The sequence below is a fragment of the Podarcis erhardii genome (assembly GCF_964252035.2).
Source record: "Podarcis erhardii genome assembly, chromosome: 1".
Taxonomy (NCBI): domain Eukaryota; kingdom Metazoa; phylum Chordata; class Lepidosauria; order Squamata; family Lacertidae; genus Podarcis; species Podarcis erhardii.
Genome location: NC_138497.1, coordinates 130,037,553 through 130,058,201, shown reverse-complemented (window position 1 = coordinate 130,058,201; position 20,649 = coordinate 130,037,553). Strand labels below are relative to the sequence as shown.

The following is a 20,649-nucleotide window of genomic DNA, read 5'->3' as shown; positions in this document are numbered from 1 at the left end:
TCAAATCACTATTTTATAAAATGGTTGGGGGGGGGGGAGCAAAACAAAAAAAATAAGAGTGGTTTTGTTTACAATGATCCTTCCTTCCTTCAGTTCATTTGACAGGGTCCCCCCAGCCGCTGGAGAAGATCTGGGGAGCCCGACAACCTCATGGCAAGCAAGGTGCAAATCTGCCTCTTGTTGTGGCCGTCTTCACTCTGAGTAATGCATGATGGACTCCACGTAGTTCCCTGGGAAGAGTCCCGTTACTCCATTCATCACCCCTTCATACCAACCATCGTCGTTTTTCTTAATGACGTAGATGATGGCGCCTTCCTGGAAGGAGAGTTCATCTTCCTTGTCTTTAGTGTAGTCATAGATCGCCACAACTAGGAGCAAACAGAAAAAGGAGAGAATAGCAAAATCCCAAGAAAGCAGTTGCCTGAACTGAAGGCAATGTCAAAATCATATTATAGCTTTCATTTGGGCAATCCCTCATTTCCCAAACAGCAGAAATTTCTCTTTAGCAGTAGCCGGTTTGAATGTTGTCTTTCTCCCTATTTGCACAAGAAGTCAGTTCCTCGCCCAAAAGGCCAAAACGTGACTTTAGATGTTTCAGAATATTTTGTGCTCAAATGCTGCAGTTCTAAAAATAAAAATGGGAGAAATTTTGGGCTACTCCACGCCTCTCATTCCAATATACAAAAGACTGAACCAAGTAATTGCTACTACTGAAAAAGAGGAAGCCTATTTAGGGTTTCCCAAATGACCAATGTATAAAACTATTTTGGAAAAAGTCAACACAACATGATGCTCCCCCTCTGGTTTCATATAATAAAAAGGGGATCTTGGTGAGAACAGTCCCCACATAGTAAATTGATGGGTTACGCATCTTTAAAAAATGCTGCTTGCTTTCCTAAAAGTAGCAAAAGGCAGGTCTATCGAGGAATTCTAACTGCTCTTTTCCTTTCTCAAACTTGTGCAGTGATGAAATGGAGATGAATTTAGTTTCTGCATACGAGCAAAAAAACAAACAGGCCAGGAAAGATTTGCAAGAGAGAAAGAAAAACCAATTCAGTTCAAAAGGACTGTCCACCTATTGTTGTTTTTCTAGTATATCAGATGCAGAACTTCCAATATCTTTTGGTAGTTCTGCATAGTTCTGTTTTACTACGGCCCACAAATTCAGGTGGCTGAAGACCTTATGGAATTACTTTTTAATCGGCTAAGATTCCCTTTCTTTCTGCATTCTTTCTCACGCACAAAAACTTCTTTCGTTTCTTTCCTCTCCAAGGGGAAAAAGGGGGAATTTGAATTAATGTTAGCTTACAGATGTAATAAGAAATATGAATTAACTTACTATTCAATATGCTTTTTCACGCTGTGATCTGTTATGCGACAGAGCAAAGGATACTAGAGGACAGTCACTCAACAGGCATGGGAAACCTCCAGCCTGAGAGTCAAATTAAACCTGCCAAGAGTCCTAATTTGGCCTGTGAGGCCATTTTTCCAACAGCCATGCCTTGAAGTCAGGGGTGGAGCAGGCAAGGCTGCAAGGAAATAATGGATCTAGAGTACAAACCAGATCGTTGCAGTCAGTGCTGAATGCAAGCCAGCTGGGATCAGCCCACTGCAGAGTTCCCCACCAGGACACCTATGTGGAGTTGATCCCTCTGGCTTACCAGCCCTGCTTGAAGGCAGGAATCTTTGCATCTGGGAGCTCCAATCAGACAAGCAAAGCTGATCCCAGCAGGCATGCATTTGGCACTGAGGAGCAAGTGGAGTTCCCAGTGAGTGGGGGAGTTCAGGATCCAGCCCACCAGCCAGATCCTACTTCCCAGCCCTGTGGTGCAAGTTTGCAAGAATGACAATTGTTAATGGGGAGGATATGGAAAACAGGTTTTTCTTACCAAACCGCGAGATTGGAAAGAGCTGGCTTGCTTATTAAATAAAAAAAGAGTAAACACAGATCCAAGCCGTTCCCTGCTTGTATTGGAATCCTGGGGAAACTGGCAAAGTACCGGCTACCAGGATCCAGCACCAGCCGAGAGAGCAGCAGTTGCTTCACATGGACTGGCCAACGTTGGTTTTGTCTTCCCTCATGCTGAAGGAAGTGGATCGGACTCTGAGACACACCATCAACTGGTAAAATGTTAATTTCACTTTGTGCCACCACCGGGCAACATTTTGGATGTAACATCTGAAGGCTCTCAAGGATGGGCCATCGCCAGGAAGGTGCAGTGAGCTGAACTCATGTCAAACGGCTGGAAAAGACTCTTGCCTCAGCTGTTAACTCTACGATTAGAACTTCCAGCAAATGTACCTTTCTCCAAGTAGGTCCTCGGTGCCCACGGTGGATCCTCTTCAGCGTATGGGTCACTGTATTCTACCACAGCGGCTTCTTCCTCCTCATAATCTTCTGGAGGAGGTGGTGGTGGTGGGGATTCATCAAAGACTGGCTCATCTACTGGGGGTGGGGGTGGGGGTGTGTCTGAAACTAGAGGAGCAAAAATCCACACTGCAGTTCCTAGAAAAATACACACTGCAGTTCCTAGAATTTAAAAGCTATACAGCACATCTAATACATTAAGAGCTTTACAAGTCTTATCCCCCCCCCCCCGCCGCCTCTGTCCAGTGTCTGCTTCGATGGGTTGTCCTCCTTTTACAGAAAAGATCCAAGGCAGTGCTTGTAATCACTGATCAAGGTTCAAAGTTCACCTTCCATCGAGTCTGACACTCAAACACTGGACATCGGGGAAAACAGCAGCTTTTCCACTTTAGGGAAGAGGTAGCTCATCTGTGGCCCTCCAGGTGTCATTGGGCCATTGCTCCCATCATCTCTGACAATTAAGCAGTGCTGGAGGACCAGCCCTTTTCTAGAGAGATTCATGTTCCACATTACCTGCTGCTAGCACTTCCAAATCCAGTCTCAGAGGCAGTATGTCTCTGAACATCATTTGCTAGGGAACTCAAAAGGGGGGGGGGAGTGCTATAGCTCTTGCACTCTTCTAGTGGTTTTTTATAGATATCTGGCTGGCCTCAAAATGTTGGACTTGGTGGGTCTTTGGTTGAATTCAGTAGGGCTGTCCTTATGTTCTCAATCCCATATGGTTATGCTGAATGGCAGTTCTTGGTTAAGTCGCTTTTTTTGCTTTGGGGCGGACTGCATGTGCTTCAAATTGTAAAGCAGGAACTTTGAAGCTCTGAGTTTAATCACTATGTGGACACTGCTGCAGTGGGGGCCAGAAGGTAATTGACCCAATCCCACATGAAAAGTGTTCCGCTTCTGCCTGGCAGAAGACCACAGCGTCACGCTTTGCAAAATGCACTGTCTTGGCTGCTGACTGGTAGATGCACAAAATTTATGAAACAGTCTATGAACAACCAATCTAAATGTGGAACGTCTGCTAGATGATAAGCAAGTGGGCATTACAAGGTTGTCTGTGATCAAGAGACATTGTCATCATCCAAACCTAACGCCTGCAGGTGAGCTTAAGCTTACTAAAATATTTCTACCTGAATCAAAGGACAATAAAAACGCATACTTACTATTCTCCTGAACTCTGGCCACAAATCCCATGAGTGGTAACTGAGGAGTTACCTGTAGGATAGAGGGAGGCGGCGGCGCAAGAGACACTGCAGAAAAGGAACAACAACAATAAAAAAGCAGGCCTCCGGTTAGAAAAGTTGAACCCAAAACATGAGAGATTGCACTGTGGTTTCCTACTCAATGCAAGAAAAAGGGAGGAAAAATAGTAACAGGTCAACTTGAACCTAGCTGCCAAGGACAACACTGAAATTTGCTTTAAGCTGTATTAATCATCAGGCTTGTTTCTTAACTTGACATCTTTCTGCAGGGCCTGCAAGACAGAGCTGTTCCACCAGGCCTTTGGCCAAGGCACAGTCTGACCCCCTCCTTTAGTAATCCTCATAGAACTCTAGCCCAATGGTTACCATTAATTTGATTCTGAATTGATTTTAGAATGTATTTCAATTAATTGATTGTGATTTTATGTAAACTGTGTTATTTTTATTGCTGTTAGCCGCTCTGAGCCCGGCTTTGGCTGGGGAGGGAGGGATATAAATAACTTATTATTATTATTATTATTATTATTATTATTAAACAGAAATAATTGATGCTTAAGGGATTCGTCTCCTGCAGTCTCCACAGAACCAGTCCTGAAACAAGTCTGGCAGAAGCACAGAAATCCTTGGCTATTAGGAAGACAGTCTGGTGCAGTCAGAGAAAATATTCCCCAACCCACAAGGACCTTCCAGAGCTTCATTTTTACATAGCCTGCATTTGCATTACCAAAGACCAACGTTTACAGCTTCACATTTCTTCATAAAAATTCAAAATCTACAAGCAAATTAGAAAGCAATCTCTTAACCCAGTCTGAGAAAATGTTCAGGATTGGGACTTAGAATAACTTTACTTGAGGTGTTTCTGAGCACACAGAACACAGAACACTTTCATGAACTGTGTGACCTGACTGTTTAAAACAGGATTTTAGAAGTGTGCTTATGCGATTAAGCACCATTATGCATGGCTTTGAGACAGCAGCTGAAACAATTTACTTCCTTCCTTCCACAGAAGTCCATGGGAATCTTTCACTTCTACGGGTAAGTAAAGTAGCTGCACTTGGGGTCACAGTTTAGCTGGAAGCAAAACCCAATCCTGGCCCCCAAGTCTTGGCAACTTGAGAGTCAGGGCAGAATTTAGGTTTCCCCCACAACTCAATGATGTCAGAGACTCCCATTCTTGTACTCTCTGCTGAGTCGTTCAGTGAGTGCTACTCATTTCTAAATGAGAATATTTCAGCACTCACAACTTTTTGAAAATTGAGCTACCTATATACAGTGGTGCCTCGCAAGACGAAATTAATCCGTTCCGTGAGGCTCTTCGTATAGCGGTTTTTTCGTCTTGCGAAGCAAGACCATTGACAGCTTAGCAGATTAGCGCTATTAGCGGTTTAGCAGCTTTTAGCGGATCAGCTGATAAGCGGCTTATCAGCGGATCAGCTGATAAGCAGCTTAGGGCTTAGGAAAAGGGGGAAAAAAGGGGAAAAAACCCGCAGGAACTCGCAAGACATTTTCGTCTTGCGAAGCAAGCCCATAGGGAAATGCGTTTTGCGAAGCGCCTCCAAAACGGAAAACCCTTTCGTCTAGCGGGTTTTCCATCTTGCGAGGCGTTCATCTTGCGGGGCACCACTGTACTTGCCCCCTCAGATCATGGTTGCTGCCAATCACTTCATTTTTAAAATCAAGCTGTCGTGTGCAGAACCTATTTTTGCTTTGCTTTCTCTTGTACAGTGTGTGCCTGTAACATGGGGAAGTCTATGCAGGAGTGCACTTCATGTACAATGAAAAGAATGAGAACCAGTCTCAAGATCTCCCCCAGCAAGCACCACGCCCCTTCTCCCTTGCTGAAGCCCATGTTCTCAAATGCATTCTTCTTCTGATGCTCCCTCAATGAAAAGGTAACAGGCCAATTTTCAAATGGCATTCCTTGCTCCCCTACCCTGCCATTTCCCTCCCTCTTTATGGCACCACAGTAATCTGGTTGTCCTCAGCAGTCCTCTCCCGACAGTGAGTCTTTGTTGGAGGTCCTTTTGCCTCTACCCTGGATGAGGTCCAAGTCCAATGACATATCCCATCTTCATTCGCTAAAACTCTACACTTACAAACCTCTCATTATTTGCGCCACGGGAAAGCCACTCTTTTTGTGAATTTACAATCCAAGCAAGCCACCCTTTAAAATCATAACATTCTGCTTGGCTAAACAGATTGAATGAGAACTACCTAATCTTTATTGGCTATTTGGCATCTTCTGTGGTGTCTCGACAACGAAATGACCGACTAATGAAGGGCCACCCATTTAACAACTCTTACCACAACAAAGGATTCTACAAAACTTGCTGAGCATCCAGAAAATACCTTTGCATAAAAACAAACCTTCAAAAGTCGGTCTCCCCATAAAAGAGTGAATAATCATAGGTTCTCTCCTTCAGCATGCAAAGAGTCATGCTTATTATTAACACCTTTTCACATTTGTGAGTGTTATGCGTTGTCATATTTAGGGACACTTCTCGGTATGTTTTGAACATGTACACACACAAACACAAAATATTCCATACACAAATATTCAAGTTCAACAGGTGTGTGCAAACTCCAGACATTGTGCAGGTTATGTGCACTGAGTGAAGATCCATTATTAACCTGCATATATATTCTAGGCACTTAGGTTCAGTAGAGAGGTGTTGGTTTAGGGGTGGAAGAGCCAGACTTATGCCACAACTTAAGTCATGAAGCTCAACCAGTGCGGCTTCTGTCAAGTTACAGGCTCTCAGACTAATCAATTCACACGCCTATTTGCAGTTGTGCACTTCAGGATTCCATCAAGTGATCTCCTATGAAACATTAGCAAACTGACAAGATCCCCATGCTTGCTTCTATGATGTGCAACTGATGCAAGCCAGGTTTCCTCCCAAATACAAGCCATCTCTTTAGCAATCTGGCCACCTAGTGAACTAAGAACTGTGAGGGGAAACAAAATGTTGTCTCAGGGATAACCATGTTAGTCTGTTGCAGAAAACACCAAGGCTTTGGGCATCTTAAAGACTAACCTTTTCATGGCATATGTTTCCACTTCAGATGAATAAAGTGTTATCTCAAGTTACAGGCATATGGTTTGGGCGGGGAATGGGGGGGGGGGCGCTTGTAAACAGTGAGGCCAGAGGAAGATAAAATGCAGAAAGTACAGACAAACTGATAAATTACCAAAACAGCCACATTTCAAATATAATACTTTATCAAAGAAAGGCAACCCCTTCCCCGCAATCAGAGATTAATATTTAGGATTTTAAGGTGAAGGTCAAATTATTCACCATCGCCACATGTGGTTAGATCTTTAAAGGCACCACAACACTGGCATTTTTGTTGGTGGGTTAGAGTACTGATTTTCACTGTGGTGCATCTTACCTGGGTTCTGGCTATAAAAGGGTCCTCCATTCACCTGGTTTTGAAGGCTGTTCTGCGAAGTGATGGAAGGAGGACGCCTGTACGGCAAAGAGCCCCCTATTGTTGGAGGGGTGTGCCGAGTAGCAGGTCTGTTCATGCTGTAGAACTGAACAGGATGACCTGTTTCGGAAGGGAGAAAAGTGTCAGGGTAAGGACAAAAATGTTGAAGCTGAATCCTGCCTTTTCACATAAAGATTTCTGCTTCATATGAGTGGACTCTCCATGCCCTTACCACAGCAAAAAGACTGAAACTGATGAATTGGAAAAATAAAAACGTGGCTCCCTTCTACCATTGGATTGAAGACTTATACAAACTTGCAGCATATGAACAACTTGCATATAAACGCAGACTTGCCGTGGACAAATTCAATGATATTTGGAATCCATTCTTACAAATACTGTAATAGGTGAAGATCTGGTGAGGTACAGTAACAACTTTGTAAAGTATACAATTTTGGGTTCCCCCCTTCACTTTCCCTTCTACACAGGTGCTGTTTCTCATTTCCTTTTTCTCTCTTTTATTTAATCTCGCCATGCTTGGTGGACATATATGGTTATGTGCAGTGGGCTGTCGGGTTGCGAAAGTGATCACTGCGGGATGCACATTCGCACCCGCAGCGTTCTCAAACTGCAGTGGTGCTCTGCGCACACGCGGGTTGCGATTCAACATTTCTGCGCATGCGCGACCGCCAAAACCCGGCAGTAACCCGTTCCGGTACTTCCGGGTTTCAGCGGTCTGCAACCCCAAAAAAATGCAACTTGAAGCGTCTGTAACCTGAGGTATGACTGTACCATTTAACTTTCAATAAAAAAATTAGTATATATATATACTAATATATATCAGCTTTATCTAAAATGACGTTTGAACACAAAGGGTGGAACCCAATGTTGCATAAGTAGACCTTTGGCTCACACACCGGGTCTTCATCTCTCCTACCTCCCTCCTTGCAGTTTCTTGCCACCCCGCCCCCGCAAAAAAAAAATCCCCAAGTCCAATGGGTCCCCCAAACCTCCAGAGCAAATTTGAGGTGTGAAAGAGAGGCTGCAGTGGTAAAGAGAGGAAGGTGAAATTCCACTGCATGACTGCAAGTCTACTCTGCTTGTGAGAAGACAGCTTTGGAAACAACCCATTGGTGTGTTTTTTCACATGCTTTAAAAGCTGCTCATATGATTCAGAGGTTCGGCATTAATACAAAACCTACAATGTTATGCTTTTGAAAATGAAGCAATTCTGCTGACATAGCAGGCACATACGACGGGATACCTTAAATTACACTTCAAAGGAAACTTGTTAAGATTAATATGGGGCAGAGCAGAATGGTAGCATTCTACCCAGCATTTTAAAAAAGGAGGTCTCTGAGCTGATTCTCCATTAGCTCTCAAAGAAGCTGACGGAAACATGAAACAAGTACATAAGCACAGTGTGCTCTGCCTGATTTTCCAGAGTAACTCAACTAAGGTTTAGTTCCTATATGCACGTTCACCACTTGATGACCAACATGTTGGAACGAACCACCGCAGCAGAAACTTTTACGTCCATAATACTTTTGAATGGAAAGGGAACACATGTTTAGCAAAGCCAAAAACTGCAAAATAATCAAATAGCAAATATCCATGTAAGAGTCAGCCGTGAACTGCTCCAAGTTTGAATGGGTTTCACCTCTCACAGAACCCCCAACTATGCTGCTCATTTCAGGTGGTCTCTCGCCCCCCCCCCCCCGCGCCTCAACTTTCAAATCCAAAAGCAGTGCCTTGGTAAAGTTTAGAGTACAGCAATATTTTCCCCTAAAAGGTTAATCAATTAAACCTGAAAAATCTATTTTGCTACTTGTAAATCAGTTGCTCCCCCTAAATATTAAACAGCCTCCGTCTTGCACACTGCCATCACTTAAGAATTACAACCATGATTCCAAGCAATGAGTTTCTGATGCAATATTACCTACAAAATGTTGAACTTGGTTTTTTGAAACAAGCTGCAAATACCGTACTTTTCCATCTATAAGACGCCCCTGTGTATAAGACTTCCCCTATTTTGGGAGACTCAAATTTAAGAAAATGAGGGGAGATGGCACAAAGTCACTGAGCTTTTTGCAGAGCATTGCTCAGCATTGTTGAGCTTTTTTTAGGGGTTATTGTTGAAGATAGCTCACCCATATGCATCGCAAAATCTGCCTCCTGTCTGTCCCATTGCTGGCAGCAGCTGCAATTCACCCACCCAACTGCCAAAGCATCAGCCAATCAACACCACCCACTGATGCAGCAACCAATCATACGCACAATAGCCGCTGGCAGCCGCTGCAACAACCAATCAAACGCCCACCCTATGCACTACCCATGTATAAGACAACCCCCACTTTTTACCATGATTTGGAAAGAAAAAAACATAAGTCTTATACACGGAAAAGTATGGTAAGTCAATAATGTGCGGTTGTCAGAATAATGCTTGGATCGAAATAACCGAGACAGATGGTAGACAAAGGGGCATTTTGAAAACAACGCACAAAGAAACACAGCAAGCCAAACAATTCAGTATAACAAGGTGCTTTCAGCAGCTGAGAAAGATGATGAAAGGATGGAAAACGAAATGTCACGCTTTCCCAATGAAAACCACACAAGCGTAGGAAACTCGGTGAATCGGTAGTACTCAACAAAACCAGTCTTAGGCTGCCATTGCATCTTGGCTGACCTGCCTCAAGAGGAAGAGCTGAAACTCACCTGCGGAAGGAGTGGAAGAAGCAGCAGGGGGAGTTGGAGATGTGAAGCCATCGGCAAGGGGCACAGCCCCTGCAGCAGCGGCAGCAGCATCTGGGGCGGCAGAGGATGGGGCAGTTGCAGGAGTGAGAGGAGTGGGAGCAGGGGCAGAAGTAGCAGGAAGGGGAGAAGTGCCAGCAGAACTGGCAGGGGCTACGTGGAAAGAGGAGGAAGAGGAGGAGTTAATAAGGAGTTACGGTTAGCAAGGATTAGAAAAGCTTTTGAGTATTTTGTGCGGAACGTTCCACAAACGCTTAAAACTCTAGCCCCAAAAATGGCAGCAGCGGGGGGAGGAAGGATAGGTAGAATAATGTTTATGTAGGGAAAGGGTTACCCCTTAGGTATGCAGCAAAAACGGGGTGGGGAATGGGAGGAGGACTTCAACTTATCCAATGTAAAACATCGCCTTTCCCCCTGACAGGACTCAAAGCAGCTTACGGATAATTGCCATTACCAAGGAATCGCCCAAACCCAAGAGGAGCCCCTGTCCCCCGAGATTTACCTGGATACACACTGGGAGGGGACGGAGTAGGGACAGCAATAGGGACTCCCACACTTCCACTTCCGCTGTTCTCTCGACTGCTGCTCCTACTGCTAGGATGGCTCCCTCCACTGCTCCCGCTGCTGCTAAAGAAATAATATAAAAACAAACAAACCACAAAGGCATCCATATTCCATTCCATGCCAGGCACACGCAGATTGCTAAACTTCGCAATTTTGGGGACAAAGAAAGGCGTGCTGCCGTTTTTCCCCCTACGTCCAAGCTAAAATCAGGGTACATCACTGACAAGTAACAGTTGCCTGCTAGATTATAGGAAATGGCTTTCAGGACCCTAGAAATATCAACTCTTAATGGGCAAAGGGCCAATATTAGAAGGAGGTTGGTTTTATCTGCATTGCTTAATACTCCACAAGTAAAAACGCTTAGGCCTAAAATAGTTTTTGGCACAGCACCATGAAATCTCACCAACATACCATTACATTTTATGCTGGCCAGGGCTAATCTGTTCTGCAGATCAATTTCCTTAGCGCAGACCTATTTAGGCCAAGGCCTTTTTCCAGCTTTTACATTACTTCTGCAAATCCACATAAAGGAATTAAATCAGTCATGTTTCCTATCTATTTCATGTTACCAACATTTTCACAGGCACCAAAGTCTCATCTCCAGGTATAGGAATAATAATAATAATAATAATAATAATAATAATAATAATAATGTCTGTTCAGCATGGAATCTCAGGTTTCAGAACTTATTGGGAAGTAACAATAAAGCCTCATGACAGCATCACCCTCATTTGTAGACACCACATTTTAGAAACAGTGCACGACCATGACTGTCTTATGACGGAGAGGCAAATAAATAGAAGTTATAACAAACAAACAAACAAACAAACAAACAAACAAACAAACAGGATACAGTTCTATTCAAGACTTCATATGCTACAATACACAATTCGGCAAGCAAATTGTGTATCTTTTAAAAAAACTCTTCCTAGACAAACAACTTCGCATTATACAACATGTAGCATAACGAGCATGGTTTCCCTCTAACTCCCAATGGATTTCCCAAGAAATCACATGAATTTATGAAGTTCTAAGTGAAGGGTTGGAGGGAGGAGGGGGGGTTAAAAGCAGATCACTATAAAGCTGTGTTATGTGTCTTAATTATTGTTAATATTTTGTGCAGGAGCAGACTGAATACCTGTAAGTGCGATTCCTCTGATTCACAGAAGCTGTCCTAACAGGGCTCTGTTGCGAGGGAGCCATATTACGGGTAGGGCTAGGTACATAGTCATTTGGTACCACTGGAGGACGCACTGGCTCCAGTGTGCGATAGGGAGAGTGACGCCTACACAAGAAAAACATATGTATGGAAGCAATTTCAGACAATGAAATACACCAAACACCTTTGGGCAAGGCAGTGTAGAACTCCTGCTTACTGTTCATATTGAAAATGCACAGGGCAGGATCCAGTCCACCGCCGGGGCAGCGCCTGTGAAGGATTCCCTTGGGCACAACAGAGCCCAATTTTCCTACTCCCCCTTCATGGCGCACAAGAAGGCGTTGCCAAAAAAGAGAGGTCTTTGCATGCCGCCCATGTCCCCAGACAGCTCTCCCTCTCCTCTCAAAGTAAGTGACTTCTGCTCTGGTGCATCAGTGACTTGCATTAAGAGGAGAGGGCAGACTGGGGAAGCATGCAGAGAGTTAGTTCCTGGTCCAATCGATGGTCTATCATTGTGCCTGCACACTTAGTTGGTCAGAAGAGGAAGAGAGAAAAAGGGACTCTACTGAGCCTGTGAGAACACTCCACATGCTGGTGCCGTGCTTCTCAGCGGACCTAACTGGGCCCATGAAATTCCTCTGTTCATGTCGTACAGGATAATCAGGGCCATTACTTTTTCTAGGTACAGCAGTGTAGAGCTACTCTACAAACAAAAGCCCAAAAGGCTCCTGCCGAAAGAAACTATATTCAACCATTATTTCCACCTCCTGGCGATGCTATGAATGTGCTATCTGCCTACAGGGGAGAGAGACAAGACACCTCCAAAGCCCACAATGTCATTTTGAGGCACTAATGAAGCAATAGTAAAAGCAAGAAAGGATTTTTACCTTCCCTTTTTGCACCCTGCCCCCTTTCCAATGCGCGTGAACTTGTACTTACCCAATCGTTCCTTTCCCTGACATTGGCGGACTGGGTGGCTTCTGGGTGGGTGGCGTGGTACGAGGCAGGCCACCCATTTTCATATTCTGTGTACTAACCTGCATGAGAGGCAATGGGAAGAAAAGCAAACCTCACTGAACTCTTCAGGTCAACGACTGAGAATAAATTAAGAACCCTTAATTTATTCTGCAACATTATCTGCAACATTAAAAAAGCAGGGGAATGTGCAATGATAATAATAATAATAATAATGTAGAAGCCCCAGTGGCCATGCACCTATGTGCAATTTCTACATACAATAGTTAAGATGTGCTCAAAGGACTTGTGGTTCTATGGCATGTTTAAGAGTTGTTCTGACTGCATGTGCCTTTAGCCCATCACATTTAACTTCCAATCACCAGCAAAAAGGAAAGTGTGCCTATCTCAAGGGAAACTTTGCTTACTAAGCTCAAGGCAACATCCTTTCCCTCACTGCATTTCTAGCTATGCAAATCCTGCCCACGTCTGCTCAGAGGTAAGCCCCACGGGGTTTGATGTGGTTTGTTCCCAAGAAAGTAGGTTTAGAACCGCCACCTAGAAATACAAACGAGATATTTTACTGAAATGTAGGGTATGAATGAAAGACAAATGGGTTTCCAAACTTTAAGTATTATAATACAAATCAGGGGTGGCTCACTTGTGGCCCTCTAGATATTATTTGCCTACGACTCCAGACCACTGGGCTATGCTGGCTAGGACTGATGGGAGTTGTAGTCCAACCACATCTGGAGGGCCACAATATATCCCTGAACTATATAAAACATAAAGTTTTAAAATACATTTGCATTGCATGCGTCCAGGGGACGTGCCTAGGGGTTTGGCAACAGCATGCTGGCTACACATTCTAGCGGTAGCAAATGCAACTCTGCCACAGCACAACACATGAAGTGTCTCTCAAAAGCACTTAATATATATTTCAGGAAACCACTTACCGTATTTTTTGCTCTATAAGACTTTTTCCCTCCTAAAAAGTAAGGGGAAATGTGTGGAGCGAATGCAGGCTGCGCAGCTATCCCAGAAGCCGGAACAGCAAGAGAGATTGCTTTCACTGCGCAGCAATCCCTCTTGCTGTTCTGGCTTCTGAGATTCAGAATATTTTTTTTCTTGTTTTCCTCCTCCAAAAACTAGATGCGTCTTGTGGTCTGGTGCGTCTTATAGAGCGAAAAATACGGGGGGTTTTTTGTTTGACTGAGTGGTGAGGAACCTGCAGCCCTGCAGGTGTTATTTGATTCCAACTCTCCTCTCACCTGAACAACTAGAGCGTGCTAGCTAGGGTTGATGGGAGTTTGGGCCCAGCAACTTCGGGGTGGGTTGGGGGTAGGCAAGAGGTTGCCCGCCACCAACCTGCAGTGTCTATGAAGCTATTAGATGTGACTAGGATAGGGAATGAGTTATACGTAACATGAAACCCTTACACCATGTATTACAAAAGCACAAAGAGGAATCCTAAAAGCTCAATTTAAGAAATAATCTGGTATCCTCACTTCCCCAGAGGGATGCAAAGACCTGGCCAAGTATTGGTGAATATCTCATTCTGCTGAAAAGAGTCTACTCTGAAGTAACAGAAGCCAGTGTAGCAGTAGGAATATTGCTGCTTCTGCACCCTTCATCCTTGTCATTCAAGGGCGCTTGTGCTGGTCCCATACAGTCTTTCACAGGCTTCCTCAACCTCGACCCTCCAGATGTTTTGAGACTACAGTTCCCATCATCCCTGACCACTGGCCCTGCTAGCTAAGGATCATGGGAGTTGTAGGCTAAAAACATCAGGAGGGCCGAGGTTGAGGAAGCCTGGTCTTTCAGCTTTATAGTTTAAACACTGCAGCCTTTCCCAAAAGATTTTTTTTCCCCAAAGTATCTATTTGGACACTTTCTATCTGCACTAAGCACTTTCATAAATCAACTTCATATATGAAATGAAGCTTCACTTGCAACACCACCCTAATAAAATATGGCCTTTTTAAAAAAAAAAATAAGAAGTGACATTTTGTGTATAAAAGAAAGACTATATCACCAAGAGTTATTTCTGTCATAGATCACCTCATTTTTTAAGGACTGGTAGCCATTTTATTGATCTGTTTCATGAGATGCTGATGACAAATTACATTTACGATGCTGCAAATGCAAGGTATGAATAATTTAATGTTTTGTGTTCATCAGCATCACGGTGGGTTGATTTTTTTAAAAAAAGAAAAAAAAATTCACTGCTTGTTTCCACGTAAATCACAAACATGGGCAAACTAATACTTGTGTTTGTGTATGGAAAGAGCTTGTGTGTGTGTGTGTGTGTGTGTGTGAGAGAGAGAGAGAGAGAGAGAGAGAGAGAGAGAGAGAGGGAGAGAGAGAGAGCTGCTAGGAGAGAGAGAGAGAGAGAGAGAGAGAGAGAGAGAGAGAGAGAGCGCTGCTAGGAAAGCTACCTTATCCCTGGACTATGAATCTAAAATTTCATATTTTAAAAAGCAACACTTTCACAAGACAGGATCGCCCACCACATCGTGGAGCATGAATCATAGAATCATAGAGTTGGAAGAGACCACAAGGGCCATCGAGTCCAACCCCCTGCCAAGCAGGAAACAAGCTGGTAGAGCATTATGGAAAAGACACCTCAACCTTGAAAGATCTTTGAATCTGGGAAAACTAAGTTTTCAAATTTCAAAGCTGGATCCAAAAGTTGTCTGTCCGTCCCCAATAACTGGTCCATATGATTGTATAAATGCAGCTAAATAACATGCCTTTACTTTTTCTTCTGGATAAATTTTCGACATCACTACACTGCATTTTCTACATACAATATCCAAGATTCACTACTAGGCATGGAAATATTTATCCAGGTTCGATACACACTAAAAGGCAAGCTAGTAAACTGGGGGTTTTTTTATATAAAAAAAAAATACCTTATTTTTCCATCTATAAGACGCCCCCATGTATAAGACGACCCCTATTTTGGGGGCAACAACCAATCACCAGTCCACCCTCTACCCATGTATAAGACACCCGCTGATTTTTGACATTATTGGGCGGGGGGGCACCTAGTCTTATACACAGAAAAATATGGTAAACTCCATGATTTTTCTTTTAGGATTGTGTGTGACTCAACCTCTCACAATCACTGGGCTTTTGTCCTCCGCCAGAGGTGCAATGAAAATTTCTGTGACCTTGTGGGGTTTCCACACAAAAATCACAGCATTTAGAACAAGAATTTATCTTAAAATAGGTTGAGAGCTACTTCACACAAAGTATGCCATTGTCTTTGAAGCAGATATAGTCACTCTGCTACAACAGGAGCCATGATTGGCCACAGATCATCAGCATGTACACATAAAGAGGAAAAACTCATGTGGCCACTTTTAGCATGAATGTGAACACTGCAACAAGTTAAGAAGCCTTAAAAAGGCTAATATAGATTACAAAATGTAAGCAGTATCACGTGTGTGTCATTTTAGGATGCAAGTGCAAAGGAAGGAAACCCACCATATTCAATTTCATTTCCGTGGTCACAATCTAGGGAACAATAAGCCCTGTTGTGTTTGTAGCTTGGGTTTTACAGCATAACAGCTCCACAACACACAAACTGATTTTGACACGAGGATTTTCAAAAGCAGCTTGTTAAATGACAAGATATTTTAGACTTCTAAGAAAAGAAAGCAAAAGTTTCTGTGGGGACGATCAAACCCTTAGCATTGCTGAAAAGGTTTCAGGATCGTGGCACATATGCCTGACATTAAAAGAGAAGCAACTTTGATTTTACATGGCTATTTTAGAAGCCAGAAATGACTAAGATGTTTGCCATTTTCATTGCACAACTTTGATTTAACAGTATCCAGATTGGCAAGAAGCTAGGGGTAAAAGGAGGGGGGAGTCTGTGCAAATGAAAAGATTAAAGAATCAACACCCTCAAGAAGGATGCAAAAAGATGGAATCTTTTACAAAACATACATAGCCCCATTTTCTTGTACTCAGCTCTACTACTTAGTTCAGAAAACTAAGAGCTGACAGAGGTGTAACAAGCAATGAAAGGAAAAATAAGCTACAAAATTGTTTAAGTATCCCAAATATATATGTATTTTCCCGAAGTCAATAACTGGAAAGCAGGGGAGAGAAAGAAGAGGTTCTTAATTTATCTTCAGAATGAACTATGAAGCTTCAACAAACAGAGAACAGTCTTTGTCAATTATACTTTTTTTATATTTCCCTTGATTAAAATTCAAAACATCATCTCTCCTTCACCCAACTGCTTTAGGAACTCGCTCGCAATAATTTAATATTGCTCGCATGTCATGCAGAATTATTAAGGAGGAAAGCACTGCTGAAACAATGAAAACAGCATTTCCTCACTAAATGTGTGTGTGGTGTAGGCAGCAGCAAATACAAATTCTTCAGCAATAGGTATCAAAGTGGCCTTCAAGCATACCCTGCAGATTTTAGGTTGGTGTTTTGCATTAGTGTAAACAGTGGGGGAGGAACATTTCCAACGGACCCTGCTGCTTCCAGGGTCCGGGACAGAGGGAAAGGGTTCCTTTCCCCACAGCAGCCCCTCTTCTCTCACCCAAGTCAATTACCGTATTTTTTTGCTCCATAGGGCGCCCCGGACCATAAGGCACACCTAGTTTTTAAGAGAGAGAAATCTAGGAAAAAAATATTATTTCCCCCCCCCCCCAGCCCCAATGAGCAGCGTACAGGCTGCGCACAACCTCTCCCTGCCAGAGGGGTTGCACGCGGCTATGGTACAAGCCAAGGCAGCCAGCGGGATGGATCCCGCTCGCTGTTTTGGCTTCCTCTTTAGCTCCGCGCAACCTCTCCCTGCTGGGAGAGGCTGTGAGGGGCTAAAGAAGCCATAGCACCGTGCAGCCTCTCCCTGCCAGAGGGGCTGCGTGCGGCTATCCCTGAAGCCTGGAGAGGAGAGGGGTCTGTGCGCACCGACGCCTCTCACTCTCCTGGCTTCAGCAAAAGCAACGCGAAGCCTCGGAGCGAGGAGGGAGCGCTCCCTCTGCGCTTCGGAGGCTTAGCGTTGCTATCGCTGAAGCCAAGGTGCCTGCATTTGCTCCATAGGACGCACACACATTTCCCCTCAATTTTGGGAGGGGAAAAAGTGCATCCTATAGAGCGAAAAATACGGTAAGTGGCCAAGCATGAGGAGTAGGGGATAAATTCTGTATAACTGCTGAGGCTTTCCTACTTCACCCAAAACCATGAACCTGGCAAAGGTAACAAAGGATCTGCGCACAGGGTTGGTTCAACTGCAACACCTGACAAACAATACATATGTGCTCCAGTGCACACAAAAACCAGCTATATCTGAGAAGCTACTCCCCAGGGGTTGTTAGATCCCACCCCCCAGCTGGCATGGACAGGGTGATGGGAGTTGTAGTTCACAACATCTTCAGGGCATCATATTGACCACCTGGCCAATATGATAGAAGACTTGGATTTTGAGGATTTGAGGAGGCCCAACACTGGAAATGCAGAATGTGTACGCCTCTGCAGTCAGCCTAGTAGTGGAATGTTTTTATTGGTCCATAAATGGAATTAAATAAATATATCAAGGGGAAGTCCCTTTCTGCATTGCACCCCCTTTTGTCAAAATTTATACCAGTTAAGGGCATGGGCACACAAACGGATTTGCCATTTTCAGCTCAAAGATACGGTACTTGGAAAATTAAGGTGAGAGTGACATATCTGCTTTGGGGGCTGAGAGCTCCTTACCATGGTCAGTTACATCAGATATATTTTTTTATCACCTTCAATCATTGCCTCACATTTGAATGCTACCCATTCAAGGAGCTCATTCTTAAAAGCACATTCTTAAAAGTATCCTCCATAGACCATTAAACAGCTTCTTAACTACCTTCTGAAGACTGATAAGTTGCTCTTCCTGAAATCTGACTATATTCTTAAAGTAATGCAAGACAACATACTAAGTAGGCATCTAGGAGCCAGGGATAAGGGATCCATTAACGATTCTAGTGTTGGCTGCTTTTTAAACTAGCTGCAGATACCCGCCAATCACTGACAGAAGATGGCAGGTTCCAAGTGTAGATAAACTGGCTAGATTATGGGTTGGTTGGTTAATTAATAAGCATGTGTGTTGAAGACACATGTTCCAAGCTGGACTTTAACAGCAATTTCATATGAATAATTCCACTCAGTCTAGCTCAGACTCTTAGTCTCAATGGGTCTGAGCCCCATGTTGGGCAAAAGATTCCTGCACTGTATGAGGCTGGATTATATTACCCTTGTGGTCCCATCCAACTGTATGATTCTATGGTAATTCCGCTCTAAACAAAACAAAAGGGAGAATTATTCTTCATAGCTTTCTTAGAATAACTATGAAAGCCAATGATGAAATGCTATCCTCAGGAAAAGGGGTAAGAAATGCTGCTTGCTTGCTACTTCAAGTTCAGTTGCAACTGAGCACCTACGCTCAAACTCCTAAACTGATGTTGGAAAGCAGTACACACATATGCAGAAATATTTAAGATGGAGCAATTATGCAATGTTGATCCATTTTTATGAGAAGCTATTTTTTCCCCTATCCTTAAAGAATCTCTCATCTAAGCTATGAAGCTGCTGGAAATAATTTGAGTATGCAGAGCAAGTTAGGAATAATTTCATTTCCTAAACCCGAGTTTGGCTTAATTCTTCCCCAACACTGTTGTTTCTCATGACACCGGAAAGCATGCTCCACATTTCCAAACTTGAAGAAGGTTGCCTTATGTTAAAGTACATTTTAATTATTAGTATAATTAAACATAGTGAACAATCAATTACCTGATCTTTACATTTCTAATTAGTTTCAACCAGATTTCAAAATCTTCCGCTGCTTTTCCAATGGGAGCTACACAATTAGCTCCATGTGCTCAGGGGGATCTGCAATGTGCTTTTCCAAGCTGGCAAGCCAGATAGGTTGCACAACAACTAATTCCTGACATGTCAAGGACTGAAAAGAATAAAAAACCAGAAACCCACTGGATGCCAGAAACCCTTGAGCACACTTAAAAGTAACTGAATTTTTAAAATGTCTTTGGATACAATTCTAAAAGAGTCGGATCACAGATTAAATACCATCAAGCATTTCAATCAGATTGATTTCCAATGGAATTTAGACATGCCCATCTTTTTCTATATTGCAACTTTGGACTGCAAACACCATGTATTCAAGCATGACAACACTGAGAAAAAAATGTTAAGCTCTTCCTAATACTGTTCAAAGCTACAAAGTGTGGGGGAATCCATGTAAATAAGGGCAGTCTCACAATATAGTTTACGTTTTTTATTTGAGCATAGCTATTTGTGCCAGTGTACTGACTTGCAATAACAGTCTAATGTAAGTACTATACGTATTTCCTAGCAGGTTTGGCAGTCCCAGAAGTGGGCTGTGAATGGGTAGCTGGTAAACATCATTTTTTCATAAAAGAATCATGCCCCACATTACTTTTGATTTTTCAAGACAGGCAAGCTTGCAAATTCAAGTAATCAAATCACATCATATATAGGATAAAAAGATCATTACACAGGGGAAGATCAGAGGTCACAAATATATATCTTTTTTATCATGAAAATCATCCATTATCCAGATCCTTATGGTCATCATTTTGCAATGCTTTAAAAAATGTTTTAAGACCAAAGAATAGTGTTCAAGGCGGTATTCCCCCCCCACCCCACCCACCAGAAATTATCACTCTCCCCGAATGTAATAGTCTGAAGAATAAGAATGAAATTCAGCCCTGTCGTTTCTTACCTTAAATCTAAGCAACCACTTAATGCATAAATGAAGCAAATAAAAGAGGTAAGGAAGAAAAGCATTGAAAGGTTAGTTGAAACTTCAGGATATGAAGAGAGAAGGGGAAAAAAGAAAGAAGTTAAGCATTTAGCATCAACAAAATAATGTATCAGTAGATCATAGAAAGAGTGATTAAAGCAGAATATGTAATGGTTTTTGAGATGAAATTTATAAAGCCACTATTAGAACCATCTTAAGACACTATTAACTCCAAGGTCAGCACTCAATGTTTCAAACACTATTTCATGAGAGACAGCTAGAGAGCCACTATTAACCCGCCCATGAAACAACCTCTGGCAACCAACATCTTATTTCTACATGGACTAAGTTAAAAAAATTATCTAGAGTAATATGAAACAAATCTTACTACTGCATGTACAAATTTCAACCAATTGAGAAATAATAATTTTCAGGTTTTTTA

At 42.9% G+C, this 20,649-nt stretch overlaps 1 protein-coding gene across 16 annotated transcripts in view; it reads right to left on the bottom strand.

Annotated features, from left to right (window-relative positions):
• The window catches only part of ABI2 (abl interactor 2), a 63,834-nt gene continuing 43,185 nt past the window's right edge, over positions 1-20,649 (bottom strand). For 2 of the 16 annotated variants that reach the window (XM_081833974.1, XM_081833971.1), the window contains exons 4-12: positions 20,187-20,204; positions 12,413-12,510; positions 11,453-11,599; positions 10,253-10,377; positions 9,715-9,903; positions 6,961-7,119; positions 3,529-3,615; positions 2,303-2,476; positions 1-368 (exon numbers count right to left, since the gene is read on the bottom strand). In XM_081833974.1, the coding sequence (XP_081690100.1) occupies positions 193-368; positions 2,303-2,476; positions 3,529-3,615; positions 6,961-7,119; positions 9,715-9,903; positions 10,253-10,377; positions 11,453-11,599; positions 12,413-12,510; positions 20,187-20,204 (1,173 nt within the window). In that variant the 3' untranslated portion in view covers positions 1-192. The remainder of the gene's footprint in view (positions 369-2,302; positions 2,477-3,528; positions 3,616-6,960; positions 7,120-9,714; positions 9,904-10,252; positions 10,378-11,452; positions 11,600-12,412; positions 12,511-20,186; positions 20,205-20,649) is intronic. The other 14 variants (XM_081833979.1, XM_081833982.1, XM_081833981.1 and 11 more) reach the window with 14 other exon arrangements.